Genomic DNA, 22,089 nt, shown 5'->3' with positions numbered 1-22,089 from the left:
CACCATCCATGATTTACATCCGCATGCCTTCCCCAGTATGGATTCAAAGTAGCAGAGGATTGACAGCATGTTGAAGAAGAACATGCGGCGAGCTATTGGATCCTGGTTCTACTTTAGCCATATTCTAACAAATGCAGCAAGCAATACATACTATATGTCTATCATTTCCTTCATACAAGCTATCAATCTAGGCGTAGATCGTCCAAAATCGTAAAACATCTATGGCAAGCTTCTTGACAATAATAAGAACTACAAAACTAAATTGCATCGTACTAAAGCAAATATATAGACAGACAGTGATGTGTGATAGTTGAACCGGTCCTACCAAATGAAGCACCATCAACTTTGATATACTGTGAGACGAGAATTTTTTTTGTAGAAGTCAGTTAATGCTTTCAATCAAGTGCACAACACCATGCACATCGTTAGATTGATAGAGGAGGTGATTGATTAGGTAGAAGAAAAAAATGTCATGCAGGTCATCACTGACAACGGACCACAATATACGACCGTCGGGGAGATCTTAATGGGGTCGCAGCAGAATATTTTCTAGACCCCATGTGCCACACATTATATCAACATCATGTCAATGGACATTGGAAAGATCTGTCACATGCAGCAAAAAATGGATACAGCCAATCCATCACCAGATTTTTTAATAACCGCCCATGGATCTTATTGCTGATGAGGAGGACGCAGAGGGACAAATCTTGAAATTAGGCATGACACAGTTTGCTACTAACAACATTGCACTTAATAGCCTCGTTGAAAGGAAAGCAGGCCTACATCAAATGTTTGTCAATGCCTAGTGACAGCAAAACAAAAAGATAATGAAACGTATCAAGCTGTTATACCAAGTACTTTGGGCCGTTGACAGCAAGAGGTACCCCAAAATGGGCTTTCTATATCACATGATGTAGAGGGCAAAGAATCAAATCAAAGAGGCAAATATGAAGCATACCCAGAAATACATCAATATCATTGCACAATGATGCGACTACTAGATGGATAGGAACTTGCATCTAGCAAATAAATAAGAAGTCATGAACAACAAGAATTACAAACTTTATCTGTAGCTTATTATTTGAACCTGAAGTTCTAGTACACCATACCTGGGATCAAGATGAATGAAGAACTTCTGGCCGCCCTACATAATGTGATATACAAGATGGAATCTAATCCAGAAGGCATAGCCTTGTGTCTACAAAGGTAAATTAATTTAAGCGGCATTCTTTTGTTAACTTAACTACATCTCTAAATCATTAACATATTTTAACACATCTTTTTCATAGACAAAAATATTTAGGGAGGGTACTAACAGCTTTGGAGTCTTAATAGTTGTCGTAAGTAAGAAAAGCATGAATCTAGATATATTAGAGATCAAAAATAAGTATTTATTAAAATTAGATAGTTACTAATATGATAGTAACTTGTATATAATTTTTTCAACACTTTTTGTAGCTGAATGGTGATTCATTTAATTTATCAGCAAGAAATCTTAAGTGGCTAGCCATCCAGATCCTCTTCCAAATGGTTTCCTCGAGTGGCTGTGAGCGCAACTAATCCATCTTCATCCTCATCCACAGCAAACAAAAAAATCGTTTAACAAAGGTACATCTACGACCTCATATATATTCACAATAATCTAAGATTGAGACTAAAATACATTCACGAGAAAGTGGAGCTAAAGTACTCGGATTGATCCACAATGCTTTTATTCAAGATGAGGATGATCTTACGACCAGATGGCTTGTGGGCCAGCAGTAGAAATCGAAACTTGATGAGACAAGATCACCTCCATGATCGACCAATTTTGTAGCCAGTGAGGCTAGGATGGATGCAGAGCAATGGTGAATCATAAATTTCCATGCATCCTTCCAGCGGATCAGCCATAGCCAATGGGGTCACTAGGGAGCCGATCATCACATTGTTGGAATGAGGTAGGGTGCTGTGTATGCTGATTTCAAAACTCTTTTGAAAAGAGAACACAGCAGAATAATAGATCAAAACTTCTTTTAATCTAGAACATGCATACATATGATCAAAGCACCTAAAGATCTAGTTCATATGCTGAAAATAATACATGCTGATTTTTCAATCTGAAAATAAAAACATGTGAACAGATCACATACCTATTTCATTTTTCCTTTCCTTAACTTTAGATTTAAAAGAAGCACAGGTTCTACTTGAGCCGCGCAAATGCCCAACTGTTATGGATATCCATGCAGGAATAACTTGGATTGCTCCTTTTCTTTTCTTCACATGCAATTGATCAACTCTTAATCAGCCTTTGGACCTCTTGATCAACTCCTTGATCAGCCTTTTATTCTTCTTTGGATCTTTCTTGATGTAGATCAGCCATCAACCAAAGAGAGGAAGGAAGAGGGGATGCCCAAACACCTTTGGGCGTATGGAAGATGGGACACCCAAGCCCTTGGGCGTCGGAGAAAAAGAGGGAGAAAATGGAGGCGTGGAGAGCTTCGTGTGGGCTGATTGCTTAGGGCTTAATTGCTCCTAAAAGTCAAGGGGTAGTCTCCTTATATAGGCTTTTAATTGGAGTCCTAACCAAACTCCAAATCTTTATTTAAAAAGGATTCCTAATCTCATTGGGACTCGTTCTTTTAAAGCCTTAAGCCTATTAATTGATCCTTATCTCATAAGAAAAGAGCAAGGGCGCCAACTATTAGCGCCCATATGAAATCGTCATGCCACAAGGGATGGGACGTGCACCCCATCCAAGCCATCCAATGGCCCACACCCAAATCTGATTTGATGGAGCCATGATCCCTCTAATTCATCCATATTTGGTGCACCCAATTTAATCAAATTAAATGGCACAAATAAGGCTTGATCCAAAGCATGTTGGCACCCAACAATTGAGCTCCATCAACCCAATTCCAAATCCAATTTGGATTAGGTCTAATGCATGTAACTTAACTTAATCTAATCCTTATCAAATAAGGAATCCAAGTTCAAAGAGGAATCGGATTTAACTATGTGCTAGTAAGACTTTCTTAAACCCAATAGAACTTTTCTAAATCCTAATCCAATTAGGACTTCACAAGTCTAATTGGTCAATCCAAATTAGTTCCCTTGTTTGTGTGACCCCATAAGTCCAATTCTGTCTGATAGTGAGATATCCTATGATCTCTATCATAGTATTATTGAAATTCTTTTCAATGGGTCGGAACGATTCCACTTTAACTCAACAAGGATCGTCGATCCAGAACAATCCTAGTAAGCTCTCATAATCCACCAATAACACCTAGCAGTATATAGTAGCAACCCAGCAGAACTGAATAAAGAACCTCTAAGTGCAGTTCCCATGTGATTCAGTCCCTCTATCGTGAGTCCCAACATGATGGCAAGTCATGGATAAATCGTCAAACCTCGACATCAATCATATGATAGATTTAATCAGCTCAAGTGCAAAAATGATTCGCATGAAAACTCTTTTCCATTAATCACACTGTTGTGGCCACAGACTTAAAGACTCAGCTTCTCCAATTCCATAGGACTACTCTCTCTCAAAATCGATAGATTCCATCTAGATGCACACCCTTCTCCTGCAGTAGATAAATTGTCACCAACATACACTATAAGGACTCAAGTGGCTAAGAGGCCATGTTTATATGCAGTCAAACTTCAACAGTCTCTTTGTGAGCAATCATGCCATCGCAGATCAAAGGACCATTCATATAACTACAGCATCGAGATGATCACTGACGATTGAGTAGAAATCCACATGATCTCTCATATGATCACGTTCAGTACTAGCTGTTCTCTAACAACTACCTGCACTTGCCGCTCAGTATCTCTACACTGTAAACTAGAAACTCATCTATCTTGAAGGAAGCGATCTGTATGTTGATTTATCAGGATCGATCACTGTCCTCATGATGATACTCTGACCAGGAGCAATTTAGGAATTAATTACCCATGCCTCTAATTCTCAACACCTTGAGAATATGTATCGTAAGTATTTAATTCCTCAGACGGTTCAAAGACACATTATACTTGAATGAAAAATAAATACTGGTCTTTTATTGATCAAATCAATATTTTAAGTATAACTTTGTGTCCTACAGAATTACGATGTATCAACCATATTGACTTCTAGGACATGCATCTAACAATCTCCTATTTGGACTAAAACCAATTGGCCACTAATCTAAGTCCGATCTTCTCAAGGTGGACTTCCATCTTTGGTTGGCTCAACTGCTTTGTCAGTGGATCTGCCACGTTGTCCGCGGAGTCTACTCTTCGTATCTCGACATATTTCTTTTTGAGATAGTCGCGTATGATATTTAACCACCGCTCGATGTGTTTGGATTTCTGATAAGACCTGAGCTCCTTAGCAAGTGCTGTGGCTCCATTGTTATCGTAATACAGTGATATGACATCCGATGTCATTACATCAAGCTCCATAACGAATTTTTTGAAACAGAAACCTTCTTTTGCAGCATCCGAAGCAGCAACATATTCAACTTCAGTGGTCGAATCTATTATGATGGATTGCTTGAAACTCTTCCAGCTAACTGCGCCACTATTGCATACGAACACATATCCTAACATTGACTTTCTATCATCAAGATCAGACATGAAGTCTGAATCAGTAAAATCCTCGACTCACAACTAGGGGTGGCAAAAATCGATCCGACCCGCATTCGACCCGTCTTAAACATATTTGAATTTGGATTAAACGGATTCAGATCGTAAACGAATCGACCTGTTTAACCCGTTTAATAATCGGATCGGATTCATATTTCAGACAGCTGATCCATTTAACCCGTTTAATAAATGGATTGGGTCGTAACCCGTTTAACTCGTTACACTTAAGGCTTTAAGGAATAAGGTTTTAGGGATTAGTCATTCCACTCCTTCGCCATTCGGCCAATTTTGTAATTGTTCGCCACTTTCCTCCTCTAGGGTTTCCCATCCTATCCCTCCTCTCGGTCGAGGATCCCCCACCGTCTTCCCCATCGTCGGCAATAGGTGGCTGTCCACTACCAGCTCCTCTCCATTCGCGGTCGTGCTGAAAGAAACTCGAAAGAATCGCAAGATTCCGTTGGTCCAAAGCTTAGATATTCTCCTCCGATCTCTGAGGTTGGTATTCGATCTAGATCCAACGAGTGTTGTTAGGTTGAATTTTTTTTTCTTGGATTTATCTTTAGTAGCCACTAGCTCCGTGAGCCAATAGGAATTACGTTAGGGTTTCTTGGATCTCATTTAGAAGCGATCTGGTCTATTATTTGGAATTCTCTTTGTTTGACTGGTTTAAATTAGAGCTTTTAATCCTTTTTAGTAGTCTTTTCTTTTTTGCTTCTTGATTTTGCTCCAATTTATGGGTTCGATGGCATTAACCCATTGATGTTCGATCTAATTCTCAAACAATCATTTTTCTCCAGCGATTTAGTTTTATTTATGTTCTAATATATGTATTTTGTGTTCAAAAGATATTGCAGATTTCATACTTTTATGTATGATATGAGATTGGACTTAAAATCACTGTGATTACTTGTCTTATCGGCAAGCTTTTTTTTTTTTATTGAGCATATTTTCTCCTCATATTTTATATTATTTAAAGTGATTATATGTTAAACTATGGCAACATTTGTTCTCACTTCTCCTTTAAGGATAATGTGTTTTCAGTTTGAAATAATATATTTTGTCTTGAATTAAAAATGCTAGCTATTTGCAAATTGTGATGTTTGTCTTATTTAAAAACAAGTTAAACAGATTGGGTCGGATCGGTTAAATAGGTTGTTCATCAATTAAACAGATTAAATAGGTTGGGTCGAGTTGGTTAAACAGATTAACTGTTTAATAAACAGATTAAACAGATCGGATCGGATGACCTATTTATTAAATAGGTCAGGTTCAGATTTGAAAATCTGACCTGTTTAATAAACAGTGTTCAGGTTTGATGTTTTCTGATCCGACCCGCATCTGACCCGATCCATTTATGATTCGATCCGACCCAATTGCCACCCCTACTCGCAACTCAGACCTTCCTCTAAAGATCAAAAACAAATCCTTAATTCTTCTCAAGTACTTAAAGATGTTCTTTACAACAACCCAGTGCTCCTCGTCTAGATTCGACTGATACCTGCTCGTGACACTGACAACAAAGGTAATATCAAGTCGAGCACACAGCATGACATACATGAGGTTCCCTATGATCGAGGCATAAAAAATTCTACTCATGCGCTGAACTTCCTCAGATGTGGTCGGACACATCGTCTTGGAAAGATGAATACCATGCCTAAGGGGTAGAAGTCCCCTTTTAGAGTTTTTCATGCTGAATCTCTCAGCATTTTCTTTATGTACAGCTTTTGAGACAGACCTAGCATCCTTTTAGATCTATCCCTATAGACCTTTATTCCAAGAATATAGGATGTTTTCCCTTGGTCTTTCATAAAGAATTTCTTAAACAACCATCTTTTGATCGAAATCAACATGGGAATGTCATTCCTAGTAAGGAGAATATCATCCACGTACAATATAAGGAATGTTATTGTGCTCTCACTGACCCTCTTGTACACATAGGTTTCTTCTCATTTTATATGAAATCAAACAATTTGATCGCTTTATCAAAATGAAGGTTCCAACTCCAAGAAGCTTGTTTAATCCGTATATGGACCTTTGTAGCTTGCAGACTCAGTGATCACCATCACCGAATGTGAAATCCAAAGGCTGCTCCATATAAATATCTTCCTCAAAATATCCATTCAGAAAAGCAGTTTTCACATTCATCTGTCAGATTTCATAATCATAATAAGCTGCAACAGCAAGTAAAGTGCGGATGGATTTCAGCATGGCTACAGACGAGAAGGTTTTCTGATAGTCAATGCCTTCACACTGACTATAACCTTATGCCATGAGCCTAGCTTTATAGGTCTCTACCTTACCATCTGCATCTACTTTTCTTTCGTAGATCTATTTTCACCCAATAGGTACTATACCATCGGATGGATCCACTAAGGTTCATACTTGATTCAAGTGCATTGAGTCAATTTCTGACTTCATAGTATCTAACCATTTCTCAGAATCAATGTCGGACATCGCCCCGTCAAAGGTGTTCGAATCATCTCCATGACCCTTATTTTCCATAAAAAAATATTTCTTCTATATCCTCTGTAAGCATACCCATGTACATTTCAGGAGGACGGAAGATCCTGCTAGATCTACAAGGTGGAGCATCAACTACTGGCTCATGAATAATGAGCTCCTGAGGATCTACAGCTCATTGCTCTTCAGAGACTCTCTTCGAGCTCAATTAACCTCCCACTGCCACCATCCTCGATAAATTATTTTTCTAGAAATTTGACATGACGACTCAATCACATTGTGGTCATGTGGAAAGTAAAAGTAGTATCTTATGATTTCTTTTAGATATCCTATAAAATGAGATATGACAGATCTATCCTCTAGTTTGTCAGCCATTTGTCTTCTGACATAGGCTAGACATCCCCAAATTTATAGATGATCTAGATTCGACTTCTTACCGTGCCATATCTCATATGGTGTGGCAGGAACAGATTTAAAAAGAATCCTATTTAACAGATATATTATGGTAAACAAGGCATGTCCCCAAAGATATAAGAATAAAACAGTGAAGCTCATCATGGACCTGACCATATCTAATAAGATCCTATTCCTCCTTTTGGATACCCCGTTGAGTTGAGGTGTACCGGAAAGAGTCCATTGAGAGACTACCATTGCCCTTAAGATATCCTAAAAATTTTCGATTAAAGTATTTCCCTCCTTGATCAGATCGAAGAATCTTAATGGGTTTGCCTGTTTGTTTCTCTACTTCGTTTCTGAATTCTTTGAACTTTTCAAAGGCTTCAAACTTGTGTCTCATCAAAAATACATACCCGTACTGTGACAAATCATCAGTAAAGATAATGTAGTTATAACCATCCCTGGCCTGCACATCAAATGGCCCATATATGTCGGTGTGTACCAGGACAAGTATCTCAATGGCCCTTTCTCCATATCCCACAAAAGATGATTTGGTCATTTTTTTCTCGAAGGCAAGATTCACAAGCTGAATATGACTCAGAATCAAGTCAAAGATCCCATCCTTTTTCAGTTTGTTTATCCTGTCCTCTCTAATATGTCCAAGCCTAAGGTGCCACATATACTTCTAATTAACTTCATCTCTGGATCTCTTTTGACCTACGGCACTCATTACTTGCTCATTTATATTCACATTTGCATCAACATGCAAATGATGAAGACTGTCAATTAAAAGACCATGTGCAATCAATTTATTTCACAAATAAATGAAACAAAAGTCTTCATTAAAATTAAAATCAAATCCATCCTGTGCTAGTACAGATACGAAAATCAAATTCCGACTAGCTACAAGTACAAAATAACAGTTTTTTAAATCTAATCTAAACTCTGACGATAATCGAAGAGGATAGGTGCCAACGGCTTTTGCAGTAACTTTTGCTCCATTGCCGATCCGAAGGATCATCTCATCCTATCTCAATCCTCTACTTCCTATTAGACCCTACATTGAAGCACATATATGAGCACTAGAACCAGAGTCCAATACCTAACTAGAAATAGAAGAAACTGTTAGGTTAGATTCAATTATAAGCATACTAGACATACCTTCCAAAGGTGTCACCCTTCTTGGTCTTCAGGCTTTCCAAGTAAAGTGGACAATTCCTCCTCTAATGGCCATCAGTGTCGCAGTGGAAACATTTTCCTTTTGCTACAACCTTCTTCAAAACATCCTTCTTTGGCTTGTTCTCCTTTTTCTGCTTCTTCGCAAGCTTATTCTTCTTCCAACCAGACTTTTTCTTGGATGAAGAAGCCCACTCCATAGCAAGAATGATGCTTCTTGAACTTTTCAAGATTCTCTCAGCAATGACCAACATGTTGACCAGTTCGGGGATGGTGTAGTCTAACTTGTTCATATAAAAATTTATAATAAATTGACTATATGAACTCGTGAGGAATTGCAAGATCAGATCCACTTGCAATTCCTTCTGTATAGTCAGACCGAGCTTCTCAAGCTCCTCAAAATCCTTGATCATTGTCATACAATGCTCATGGACCGACTGCCCTTCGTGCATCTTCATATTAAAGAGTCTCTTGGATACTTCAAAGCATGCAGTGTGGCTCTGCTCATCATACAAATTTTGTAGGTGAGTGATCATAGCCCTAGCAGTAGGCATGTGCTCATACTGGATCTGCAACTCGTTTGACATAGAATCCAGTGCATAGCACTTAACCCGATTGTCATCATCCATTCATTTATCAAAGACAGCTCTTTGCTCAGCACTAGAACGGCTTGATAAGGCTGAAGGGTCCTAGTCAAGTACATGCTCTAATTTTTCTGATATTAAGACAATCTTGAGGTTTTTGAGCCAGTCTTTAAAATTGATTCCGATCAAACGATTGGACTCAAGGATGCAAGTTAAAGGATTTGAAGCTGACATAGCTTAACTGCAAGAAAAGATATTCAAATTAGATATTTGTACTTAAATTTTATATTTGATTTAGGGACTTTAAGAAGCAAGCAGACTCCCACTATTTTTTCGGATCCCCACACTTCCCAGATGGAGAAGCCAAAATCCTAATGCAACAATTGGGTTTCTAGTGGATGCTGCGGTCCCACCGATGCTGTGTACCTCACCTGACAGATATTGGTAACACGTATACTGATGCGTGGACAACTCCTTGTCCAAATGCTTTTCTAAGCATGTTGCAGCGACTTAATCTCTAAGTCATGTGGACTCACCTAACAGATATTGACCACACTCCTTAGTTAAACCCGACCCATCGTTCACAAGTAAGTGCAAAGCCGTCATTGAGTCCCTCACCTAATCGATATTGGGCCCAACCCCATCCTTACCCTGAAGCAACTCTTTGCTAATAGAGTGGTTGGGTATTCCTAGTGCAATTAAACCACTGTAACAAGTCGAGAACAATTAACACCAGTAGCACGTCCGCACTTCTACAACGGTGGAAGATCTCTAGACTTAATATTTATGGAGAGGTTTAGATTTAGATCTAACCTAATCAGTCATCAAATGACCGATCTAATTGGCACGGGCTAAACCAACCGCTAAAAAACCATATTCAAGACTCAATCTTCCAAACTGGCCAGATAAGTGGAGATCGGTGGGAGGCTCCCCCTTAATGGATCAAAGATCCTAATTAAGTAACCACCTTTCAATTACTTGCCTTAGATACCAATTGGTCAATTGGTCCAAATAGGTTTGCTTAAGCAAATAAGGCTCAAGCTATAGAGCCTAATTAGATCTTTAAGTTAATCGATTCTACATATGGACGTTAATCGACTCGATCAACAACAATTGTATGATCATAAGCTCTATTAACCTAATCCTAATCAACACTTAAACTCAGTTTGATCAATCACTAAATCGATTTAGACCCATTATGTTCAAATCAAAAATCCTAGATGTAATCAAATCACATGACCTAATTTGATCTATCCATAACCAATCCCTCATGCATAAATACCAATTTCTAATCTTAAAATTAAATTTTAGATCTAAATTCTTTGCATGAAAATTAAGTTTTCAATCTCGAAACTAATTTTCAAATTTCAACATTCATCCATATATCTCATATATGAATTAAATTCAAGTTTAGTCTAAATTTCAGATTTTGACGTACCATCATATATCTCATATATGAATTAATATTCAGATCTAATTTAAATTTCAAATCTATGCATGCCTTCATGTATCTCATATATTAATCAAAATTCAGATCTAGGCAAAATTTCAGATCTACACATGCCTTCATGTATCGCATACATAAACTAAAAATCATGTCTAAACCAAATTTCAGACCTAAGCATGCCAACATACATCACATATACAACTTATAAATCAGATCTTAAACGAATTTCAGATCTAATTCAAACATCTATACATCTCATATATCAATAAAAATCATATTTTGAAAACCCTTTTCAAAACTTACATGTTATTTTCATACATATGAACATATGGCTCTGATACCACTGTTGGAATTCGGTAGAGAGCTGATGTATGCTGATTTCAAAATTCTTTTGAAAAGACAACGCAGCGGAGTAATAGATTAAAACTCCTTTTAATTAATTTAGAACATGCATACATATGATCAAAGCACTTAAAGATCTAGCTCATATGTTGAAAATAATACATACTGATTTTTCAATCTGAAAATAAAAACATGTGAACAAATCACATACCTGTTTCGCTTTTCCTTTCCATAACTTTGGATCTAGAAGAAGCACAAGTTCTATTTTAGCCGTGCAAATGCCCGGCCTCTACAGGTATTCACGCAAGAACAACTTAGATTGCTCCTCTTCTTTTCTTCACATGCAATTGATCAACTCTTGATCAGCCTTTGGACCTCTTGATCAACTCCTTGATCAACTTTTTATTCTTCCTTGGATCTTTCTTGATGTAGATCAGCCATCAACCAAAGAGAAGAAGGAAGAGGGGACGCCCAAACACCTTTGAGCATATGGAAGATGGGACACCCAAGCCCTTGGGCGTTGGAGAAAGAGAGGGAGAAAGTGGAGGCATGGAGAGCTCCTTGTGGGCTGATTGCTTGGGGCTTAATTGCTCCTAAAGGTCAAGGGATGGTCCCCTTATATAGGCTTTTAATTGGAGTCCTAACCAAACTCCAAATCTTTATTTAAAGATCCTAATCTCATTAGGACTCCTTTTAAAGCCTTAAGCCTATTAATTGGTCCTTACCTCATAAGGAAAGGGGCGTTGGCGCCCACATGAAATCCTCACGCCACAAGAGATAGGGCGTGCGCCCCATCCAAGCCATCCAATAGCCCACACCCAAATTTGATTTGATGGAGCTGTGATCCCTCTAATTCATCCATATTTGGTGCACCCAATTTAATCAAATTAAATAGCACAAATAAGGCTTGATCCAAAGCATGTTGACGCCCAATAATTGAGCTCCATGAACCCAATTCCAAATCCAATTTGGATTAGGTCTAATGCATGTAACTTAACTTGATCTAATCCTCATCCAATAAGGAGTCCAAGTTCAAAGAGAAATTAGATTTAACCATGTGCTAGCAGGACTTTCTTAAATCCAATAGGATTTTTCTAAATACTAATCCAATTAGGACTTCACAAGTCTAATTAATCAATCCAAAAAAGTTTCTTTGTTTGTGTGATCCCATAAATCCAATTCTGTCTGGTAGTGAGATATACTATGATCTCTATCATAGTATCATTAAAACTCTTTTCAATTAATCGAAACAATTCCACTCTAACTCAACAAGGATCGTCGATCCAAAACAATCCTAGTGAGGTCTCACAATCCACCAATAACACCTAGTAGTATGTAGTGGCAATCCAGTAGAACTGAATAAAGAACCTCTAGGTGTAGTTGCTGTGTGATTCAGTCCCTCTATCGTGAGTTCTGACTTGATGGCAGATCATGGATAAATCATCAAATCTCGACATCACTTATATGATAGATTTAATCAGCTCAAGTCCAAAAGTGATTCGCATGGAAATTCTTTTCCATCAATCACACTGCTGTGGCCACAGACTTAAGGACTCAGCTTCTCAAATCCCATAAGACTACTCCTCTTTTTCAAGATCGATAGATTTCATTTAGATGCACACCCTGCTCCTACAGTGGATAAACAGTCGCCAACATACACTACAAGAACTCAAGTGGCTAAGAGGCCATATTTATATGCAAGTAAACTTCAGCAGCCTCTTTGTGAGCAATCATGCCATCGCAGGTCAAAAAACCATTCATACAACTACAGTATCGAGATGATCACTGATGATTGAGTAGAAATCCACGTGATCTCTCGTATGGTCACCCTCAGTACTAGTTCTCTAATAACCATCCGCACTTACCACTCAATATCTCTATACTGTAGACTAAAGACTCATCTATCCTGAAGGAAGCGATCTGTGCGCTGATCTATCCAGATCGATCACCGTCTCATGATGATACTCTGATCGAAAGCAATTTAAAAATTAATTATACATAACTTTATTTTTCAACATCTTAAGAATATGTATCGTAAGCATTTAATTCCTCAAACGGCTCAAGGACACATTACACTTGAATGAGAAATAGATACTGTCTTTTTATTGATCAAATCAATATTTTAAGTACAAATTTGTGTCCTAGAGAATTACAATATGTCAGCCATATTGGCTTTTAGAGCATATATTTAATACACATGACTCCATGTCTAAGACATCCTTCCAAAGATATGACCAAGACTTACATAGATGAGGCCACCATACTATCTGGTCAACTCAATCCATAGGGTGACATTCCATCCTCCCAGCATAGCCAGATTGAGAGGAGCACGAACAGAAAGCAGGTAGCTCAATGCAACCTAAAAGAAAAAAGAAAGGCAGTTTCAGCTATAATGGAGAAAGTGGAGTCGGTACACTGATTCGGAGATCAGGGAAAGCACCGATGATAATTCTGTACATGATGAATTTGGTGGCTGAGCGAGCGGAGGACATGAGATCGCTATTTATGAGAATAACCATAGGATGATCTTTGATTCATCGATGAGTCTCAGCTTACTCGTGCCACATAGGATAGGGACCACAATGCATGAGCTAGTAGAGCTCACAAGGATATGATTACATAAAAGACACAAGTTCATCAAGATCACTCAAGATACGATGCAGCTGCACATGACTTCGTATGTGAAGTAGGATCCATAGGCATATCAAGATTTGAATTGTTTTGCTGAATCTTATTACCCACATATGCAGCTTATGACCCATATGGTATGGGTATGATGCATCCGAGACATCATCTTCCATGGCTACCACTCTACGCAATCCGAAGCATCTTACGGATAGGATTTTGCTGCCAGTATATTCGGATAGATCCCTCTACAGTCATATTATTAGCTAAAGGACATCTCTCAGAGTCAAAAGCTCAATAAGAAATCCAAGACCAGCTAGAATGCATATCTAATGGGATGAGCATACAAGACTACAACATCACTTGGTTAGAAGGGTAAGCTAATGTGCCTCCTGATTATGCTAATGATCTGGATATCTACGAGAGACATCACCACTCGAGATGATTCTAGATATCGGCATGTATGTTGTACTTTAAAATTTAAATACATGCAATTGATTGTATTGTTTTATGTTTTGTATCTCACTAATTGATTTTAAAATATTTCATGTCGCTTCTCCTGCATGCAAAGCCAGGATCACTAGCCTTTTTCTTTACATTATGGTTTCGGACTGAGACATGCAAAAGGCAGGGGGTAGCAAATCTAATGACATAGATTTTCAAATTTTTGCCTCCTTGAGATAGTATTATTTCAGTGCAATGCCATGATGACACTGAAAAATCACTCCAAAATATCAAGAAACATCATTTAAGGTGTACCGGGGTAATAGAAACATCAAAAACATCAAGAATCATCAAATTAGATTTAAAATCATTCAAAAAACCAAAAAACATTTCATTAAACCTTAAAAAAATTGCAAAGCCAAAAAAGAATATGATATTGTACCAAACCGAGCGTCAATTGGTATGGTTCCCAATATCAGTTTGGCTAACCTTGAGTGGTTGTTTCATAGTCCCAAGCATGAGGTGTACAAGCATGATTAAGGTGAAACAATATGAGGTGTCAACTTCATACTAGCTTGAGGTAGTAAGCAAGCATGAGGCAATCCTATAGTAAGCATGATTTAGTTTTTCAGCACAAAGTGATGGCTTGCCAAAGAAACATGAGGTGGCAGCTCTTAAAAAGCATGAGAGGTGGCAGTTGACTAGCAAGAATGAGATAGTAGCTCACTCTTAGAGAACTGCAGCCCAATCATAGCACGCACTTAATTTATAATTAGCAGCTTGTTAACAATTTCATTTTATTCTTCAATCTCCAGTATTGTAACATCTTATTTAAAACTACTTTGTATAGTTGAGCTAAATATATTTTATCATTTAGCTATGGGAGTGCATATGATTCATTTAGATGTCTGGAATCAGGGTTTGCCGTACCGGGCTGAACCGCCCAGTACGGGGCATACCGAACCGAACCGGCGGCCAGCTGATCCGATTCGGGGGTTTTTTCCGGAAAACCCCTCCGAACCGCACCCAACCGTCCGGTTCGGTACGATTCGGGTCCATACCACCCAAAATCAGGCAGTATGGATCGGTACGGTCCGGTTCGGCGTGAATCGAACCGTACCGACAGCCTCCCATGGGAAAAGGGGGAAAGTGAGGCCTGGGCTGTCTTTTAGTGGCAGCCCAGGTGATCAGGTTCTCTGAAAAGCTCGAGCGCTCTCAAAGAACTCCCGAGGCTCTCAACGAAACCGTCGAGATGCCAAAAAAATAAGAAAAAAAGAGAAAAATTCTGTCAAATTGCAGCACTGCTTCAAGGAGACGCTGATTTTTGACCGAAAGTAAGGTAATGTGTTATTCTTTTAGTAAATATTTTGTTTTTTTTTGTTTTTGTTGTTAAAAATAGGATAAGAACGAAAAAGTATGAAAATAAGAAAAAATCATACCAAAATTTTGTGATTTTGGTATGATTTAATTATATGTGATAGATCTTTGAAAGATCTATATGATAACACTAAAATTATTAATTTTTATTAACTATATATTTTTAAAAAATTTATAAGGATTTGTCGTACCGGACCGAACCGCCCGGTACGAGGCATACCGAACCGGACCGATGGCCAGCCGATCCGATTTGGGGATTTTTTCCAGAAAACCCCTCCGAACCACACCGAACCGTCCAGTTCAGTATGATTCAAGTCCATACCATCCAAAATCGAACGGTATGGACCCGTACAGAGTAATATTCGATTCACCGATGAGTCTCAGTTTACACATGCCACACAAGATAGGAATCATGGTGGACGAGTCGGTATGACCGTGGAGAGTTGATTTCATATAGACGACGGGCTCTTAGAGGTCGTCTAGCACACGATGCAGCTGCAGACGATCTTGCACATGGAGTAAGATCCATGGATGTTTTTAGATCATCCTCGCATTATGGATCCTATTATCCGCAGCCATCTTATGATCCATATAGATATGATGCATTCAAGGCATCGTCTTCTAGTGATTACTACCCTATGCAGCCAGGAGCATCTTACGGATCAGATTTTGTTACCGGCATATTCGGATGGACTCCTCCACAGCCATACCATCATTCCGAGGATACTTCTCAGAGTCAGAATTTGAGTAAGAGATCTGAGATGTCTTACAATCCAGAGAGGATCCTTATGGGATGAATATTCAAGAGTACGGTGCATCTTGGTTAGAGGGTTAGACCGATGTTCTTCCAAATTATGTTAATGATCCAGATATCTATGAGCGTCACAGACACTCGACGAGAAATTAAATGCAGAGTAGATCTTGAGGTTAGTATATCAATTGTTGTGCTTTGTACTTTAAACGTTTAGATACATTTTAATACATATTTTATATATTTTCTCTTTAATTTTAGGATGATATAGTTGTAATATAATGTAAATAAATATATATTTGAAATTTTGGATCAAGAGTCCTTGTACCGCTACCTAACTCAAAAATTAAACCCAAATATATCAATAATATGCAATATAATGCAATTTTGGGATTGTATTTATGAATTAAAAACTTGAACATCCACAAAAAAAAAACGAAACAAAAAAAATGTACCAGTATCGAACCGATACGCCGAAGCATACCGTGTGTCGGTACGGTATAGTACTGATACCGTACCATACCAGTCCACCACCAGTACGGTGTCCGGTATCGATACGGCGATCCTTGTCTGGAATTATCTCAAAAATACATGGGAGATGCTGTGGACCAAAAGAAAACATTAGAGGGCCCTAAATATAAGTTCAGGAAAGCTCAAGAACAAGGCTGCAAACATTCAAGAGCCACCACTTCATGCTTCCTTTAGCTAGCTGCCACTTCATGCTTGCTGCCACTCATGCTGAATACATGTCATACACTCTATTAAATACAAATATCATGCTTGAGCTGCCACCTCATGTAGTTTTACTTTAAGCTATCATCTCATGTGTCACACCTCACGCTTAGGACTATTAGAACAGCCACCTTGTGCTAACTAATCTGCCTTGCTTGACACCCAACTATTAGTTTTTGGTGGCTAGATACCTTATGCTTGCAAGGCCACTATATATAGGAGAATACAACTCTCTTTCTAGCACTTCTACTACTCGACAATTCAACCACTTACAAAGAACTAGCAAAGCAAAGGAAGGAGATAGAGAACAACCATCAAATGGAAAGAAAGAGAAGATTGTAGTGTGAAATTCTAACTAAAACATCTGCAATTATCCTTACATAGTTTAATGATCTCTTTCAAAAGAGCTTGGCTTTGGCCCACTGATTTCAAAATATATTTTAATCAACATTTTTGGTTAGCATCCATTCAGAAGGTTTGTCTAACGAATTGGAATTATTTCATGGGCACTGAGACATTGTAAATTGTTTAGTTACACATCAACAAAATAATATCTATCCTAGCTAGAGTCAAAGCAAGAATGGTTATCATGATTTCTAATCTTTTCCTAAACATATTGTGTTGAGTGAAAGTTGGAAATGTCATACTAAATAACTCTTTGAATTCTGAATTTATCAAAATTAAGCTATGTATTTGAAACTATATCACCATATGAAAGTGATTTCTTTCGATCTTATCCATATGACTTGTTCATTAATTGTCATATTGCCTCAAAGTAAAAGATTTCATGTTTTACAATTTTAAATGAAACTTCTGGTCAGCCGGTGAACTTCTAACCGGTGGGTGAATTAGATAGTTTCAATGAAACCCTAAGCAGCGGGTACAATATTTGGTTGCAGTGAACACTAGCTAGTGGGTATACTAGATGGCAAACTAGTGGACCCTATCCGGTAGGATAACAGTTAGCATCACTGCAGAAAATAATAGTTGGTCCAAGTTAACTCTTAGCTAATGGGTCTATCAATCAGTGAATCCTTGAGCCGTAGGTACGATAGTTGGTTACTGACCCGCTGGCATCAATCTGGCTCTGGAAAGTGATTTCAAATGTATTCTGATGTTTTCAAAATAAAGTGATTCCAAGGTTTTCAAGTGTTCAAGTGATTTGACCAGCTGTTGTTTAATTAATTGTACCAAGTGTTTGCAAGTTTTCTGTGTATTCAAGTGTTTTCGAGTGAGTTTGCCAATGTATTTAAGTGTTATCAAGTGTATTTTAGTGTTTCCACAAATTGCGTCTCCAAGAATGTTGAAAAAAGCACAATATCATGATGACACCAGTTGCTTTCAAAAGCGTTCTTGTATTATTTTTCAAAACAAAGCTCTTATGTTAAATGTGTCATTTCATTTCACAACCATTTGAGTTTTCTTGTTGGTTACTGCTCCAATCTTCTATTTTTATGAATACTATTATTGTTTGTTATGTTTGGCTACTTATTGAGCTGTACAGCTTGCTCATTTACTTAATACATATCAATGCGGAAGCCTATTGGATTAGGTTGCTAGAAAGCTTGAAGCACTTTTTGTGCATATATTAGAGCCACTACTTCAAAATTGGGGGTTAGAGCTGGTTTTTCTATTGTAAGGTAAAAGTATTTAAGTAGATCAGTTCGAGGTTATGAGGTATAAAAGTTTTACCAGGAGAGATTTTAGTTTGATTCCTGATCAAATAACCATTTCTTTTTACTAATCAGTGATTTTGAGATAAATTTTATGAGAATCCTGTAGGCATCACTCTTAGGGTTAGAATGGCATCACAAAACTATAAGAGAAAGCATAATTGCATAGGAAAACTCTCTGAAATCTTTGATTGCCTTCATAATGAGAGATTATATCCCTATTTATAGAGTTCTAATACTCCTACTCGGAGTTGGACTCAAATAACAAATCTATAATTTTGACTAATAAGGCCGCACTAAAGACCATAAACAAAGCTCCAAAACATAAATAGACCTAAAATATGGCCCATGAGCCTCATGACAGCCCATGTCCAGAAAATCTGGAAAATTACAAAAATACTCCTGACTCTAAAAACTTGAGAAAACATTCATAAAACTGAACCAACATTATAGTACTGCTGAAAAACGTAAAATTAAGATTTTATAATGACTAGTTGACTCTATGAAAGGTTCCAATGGGGGCTCCATATCATCCAAAACATTCCAAATCAAGGCTTTTGTACTGAAAAAAGAAATCAAGGCTTGAACATTTAGAACCAGCCTTCGGACATCTTTTATTGGCTGTCCATGGCTGCTGCCAACATCCTCCATCAGCCAATAGAAGTTTGATCACTATCTCCCTTGTAACTCCCTAGTAATTTCCTTGAGAAATACAGGACTTGAGCTTTTATATAACCATAATCTGAATCAGCCAACATGTGATCTCCATCCTTTTTGACCATCTTCTGCAAACATTTCAGAGGGTCATCTCCACTTTTCTCCACATCAGAAACTCTGACACCAAAACGTGATGCTGCTTTCTTGTTTTTGTATAAAACAACTCCTTGAGGAAATCCTAAGTGAACATAAGTCGGTGCTCTTAAGAATGTTAATAATATTCGCCCTTTAATTTTTAAGATAGCTACTATTTAAGCTTTTTATCTAGCTTTTTCTTGAACCAAATTAATACTAATTTACAATCACCATTTAAGACCTAGATCCTTGAAGTTTATATATTAACACATCACTATAGTAGAAAACTGCCGAATTTGATTATTTAATAGTTGTTTTGTGATCAAAATTAAAGCCCTCCAAGAAAATTGCAGCAAGCCAATTTCTCCCAGATTTACAACTTTATAAACGAAATTTTAACCATTTGATGTCCATACTAGTTAGTATCTAAATCCTAAAACATACCCAACATCCCAACCATCTAGTCATTAAGTCGAGTCCAAAACCAACAAAAATTTCCTAAATGCATATTATTTTAAACAAAAAAATTTATGTATCCAGAAGGATAAAACCAAAGCCATAGATTTCAGACCCATTGCTACATCACTTTCAGCATAAGACCCATTAGAATCCTTTTCCAGCATCAAAAGACTAGCTCTTAGTATGCTCAAAAGACTGCAAAGAACTTTAGATATACATGAAACAAAGTAAAGTAACATGCGAGAGGCTAAGTGATAGAAGAAATGTCAAGAGTCTGTTAATGGATGAAATTCTTGTCCAAAGATCACTTGACCATCACTCGTTTAGGTAATCAACTGAGTGGCAAATTCCCAGCAAGGAAGTCCACTTCAGCTACAGTAGAGTTTGGTGTCATGCTTTTCTCCAAATCGCCCACCAAGTTGAAAAGGACATATCCAATTGCTAATAATCAAATAGGAGGAAAGGATCTAATCCTCAAACTAAACTAGCAGATCGAATAGGAGAAATGAGATTCCAGAAGAAATGCAAGCACTCCATTTCAATAAGAAAAATTGTATAGGGAAAATTGTAAATTAATATCCTTATCACAAGGTTTGTCTTCTTGGCATAGAAATTTTCACTGTAATCCTTCATGATAATAAATCTTCCACAAGACCAACCCAAAGTAATTTTGGCCAAAGTAAGAAAGGCTATGAAGCAGTCAAATGTATGAAAGGGACTAGCATATTACAACATTAAATTATCAAATAGTCAGAGTAGCCACAGCACAACAAAATCATAACTGCATTATTATTTTCAGGAAAGAATTGGACAGTGCCAATCCAATTTGTTGAGAGGAAAACCAACACAAACGGTTAGCTAAGGCTAACATTTGTTGAAAGGAAAATCAGTACAACCAGTTGGTTTAGGCTAACCCAGGATACAAAGAGGGAACAACTACAGGTCAGAACACTTGTTATAAAAGATTTAGCAATTGGCGCTGACTTTTCCTCTTTTCATCACAAACAGACACCAAACAATTAGCCACATGCTGTTTAACTTGATGGATAACTTGAGCTGAAGAAGAAGCTCCGTTGCTAAAAACTCTGCTGTTCCTTTCCCACCACAGATCCCAATAAATAACCACCAAACAGTATCCCATCCTGGACCTATCACAACCACATTATGTAATACTAAAATGTTTCAAAAGGATAGCCAGCAGCTCCAATCTACCCAAATCCTTCCAGTCATGAGATACGAAAGCTGCTGCTCATTGTGAAACAATCAAAAGCAAGCAAGTTCAATTCAGACATCAAGCCATCATATGTAGATCCATCTAAGCAGACATATATGGAGTTAAATCATTTGCCTAGATATTAAGTCGAACACATCAAGGGCGATAAGTCGAGGCAAAGTCATCTTACCCAGATGAGAATTCACACCGTAACCCGTCCCGTGAATAGACCTACCGCAAACGGGGCATGAAACCCACTCTGTGCCGTCGATTTCGTCCCCTTGTTTCGGAGGTGGTGATTCCTCTTCCACCGAAGATGGGAAAGGCCGGCTCGTCGCAGAACTCTTCTTGTATTCCAAAGGAGTACCAGAAGGATTCTGAGGGTATAAAAATAGGCCAAGCATTCATTCGAGGCTGATAAAAGAGGAATAGATGAAGGACGAAAGAAATAAGCAAGGAGGAGAGGGATTGCCTGTGGGCGAAGATGTCGGGCGAGAGGGGAGGAGAAGGTCCGCCGCCGCTTTCCAATGAGCCGGACTAGGCTCTCTCGGCCGTGGAGCATGGGTACGGGATGCCCTAACCGCCGCCGCCGCGGGCCTTTTCCCTGCCAGGATTCTCCCCCTCACCCTCTGTGGCGATGGATTTGATGACGTCCTTTGCAAGAGGATTTGAACCGTGGAATTGGATCGTCTCGGATTCTCCCGCCATCACCGATTCTAGTTTTCGACTTTGCTGGAATAATATTTAGATCCCGTTTAAAGGTTTTTTTTTTTTTTTTTTTGAGAAATTGATTCCCGGTCCACATATTGACCACTGTTCAATGATTAAACTTTTTTTTTTTTTTTTTTCGGACCACAAGTTCAAACATTTAACCCTAAATTTCTCTCTTCGGTATTTTTGCCCCTTTCATAATTACAGCAAAAATAAAATAGGAGACCAACACCGATGCCCCTCCGCCCAAAAACCTCACTGACGGTCCAATTAGCTGGCGATCAAAAAAGGGGAAT

At 38.1% G+C, this 22,089-nt stretch overlaps 1 protein-coding gene across 1 annotated transcript in view; it reads right to left on the bottom strand.

The window, feature by feature from the left end:
• The window catches only part of LOC105051220 (fanconi-associated nuclease 1 homolog), a 119,873-nt gene extending 98,057 nt beyond the window's left edge, over positions 1 to 21,816 (bottom strand). Inside the window, 2 exon segments of the mRNA XM_019852846.3 lie at positions 21,273 to 21,459; positions 21,555 to 21,816. Coding sequence (XP_019708405.2) covers positions 21,273 to 21,459; positions 21,555 to 21,644 — 277 coding nt within the window. The 5' untranslated portion in view covers positions 21,645 to 21,816.
• Between the last annotated feature and the right edge of the window lie 273 nt (positions 21,817 to 22,089).

This window comes from Elaeis guineensis, chromosome 9, assembly GCF_000442705.2.
Source record: "Elaeis guineensis isolate ETL-2024a chromosome 9, EG11, whole genome shotgun sequence".
Lineage (NCBI taxonomy): Eukaryota > Viridiplantae > Streptophyta > Magnoliopsida > Arecales > Arecaceae > Elaeis > Elaeis guineensis.
The sequence above is the reverse complement of the archived record's forward strand: the minus strand, read 5'-3'. Positions and strand labels throughout refer to the sequence as shown.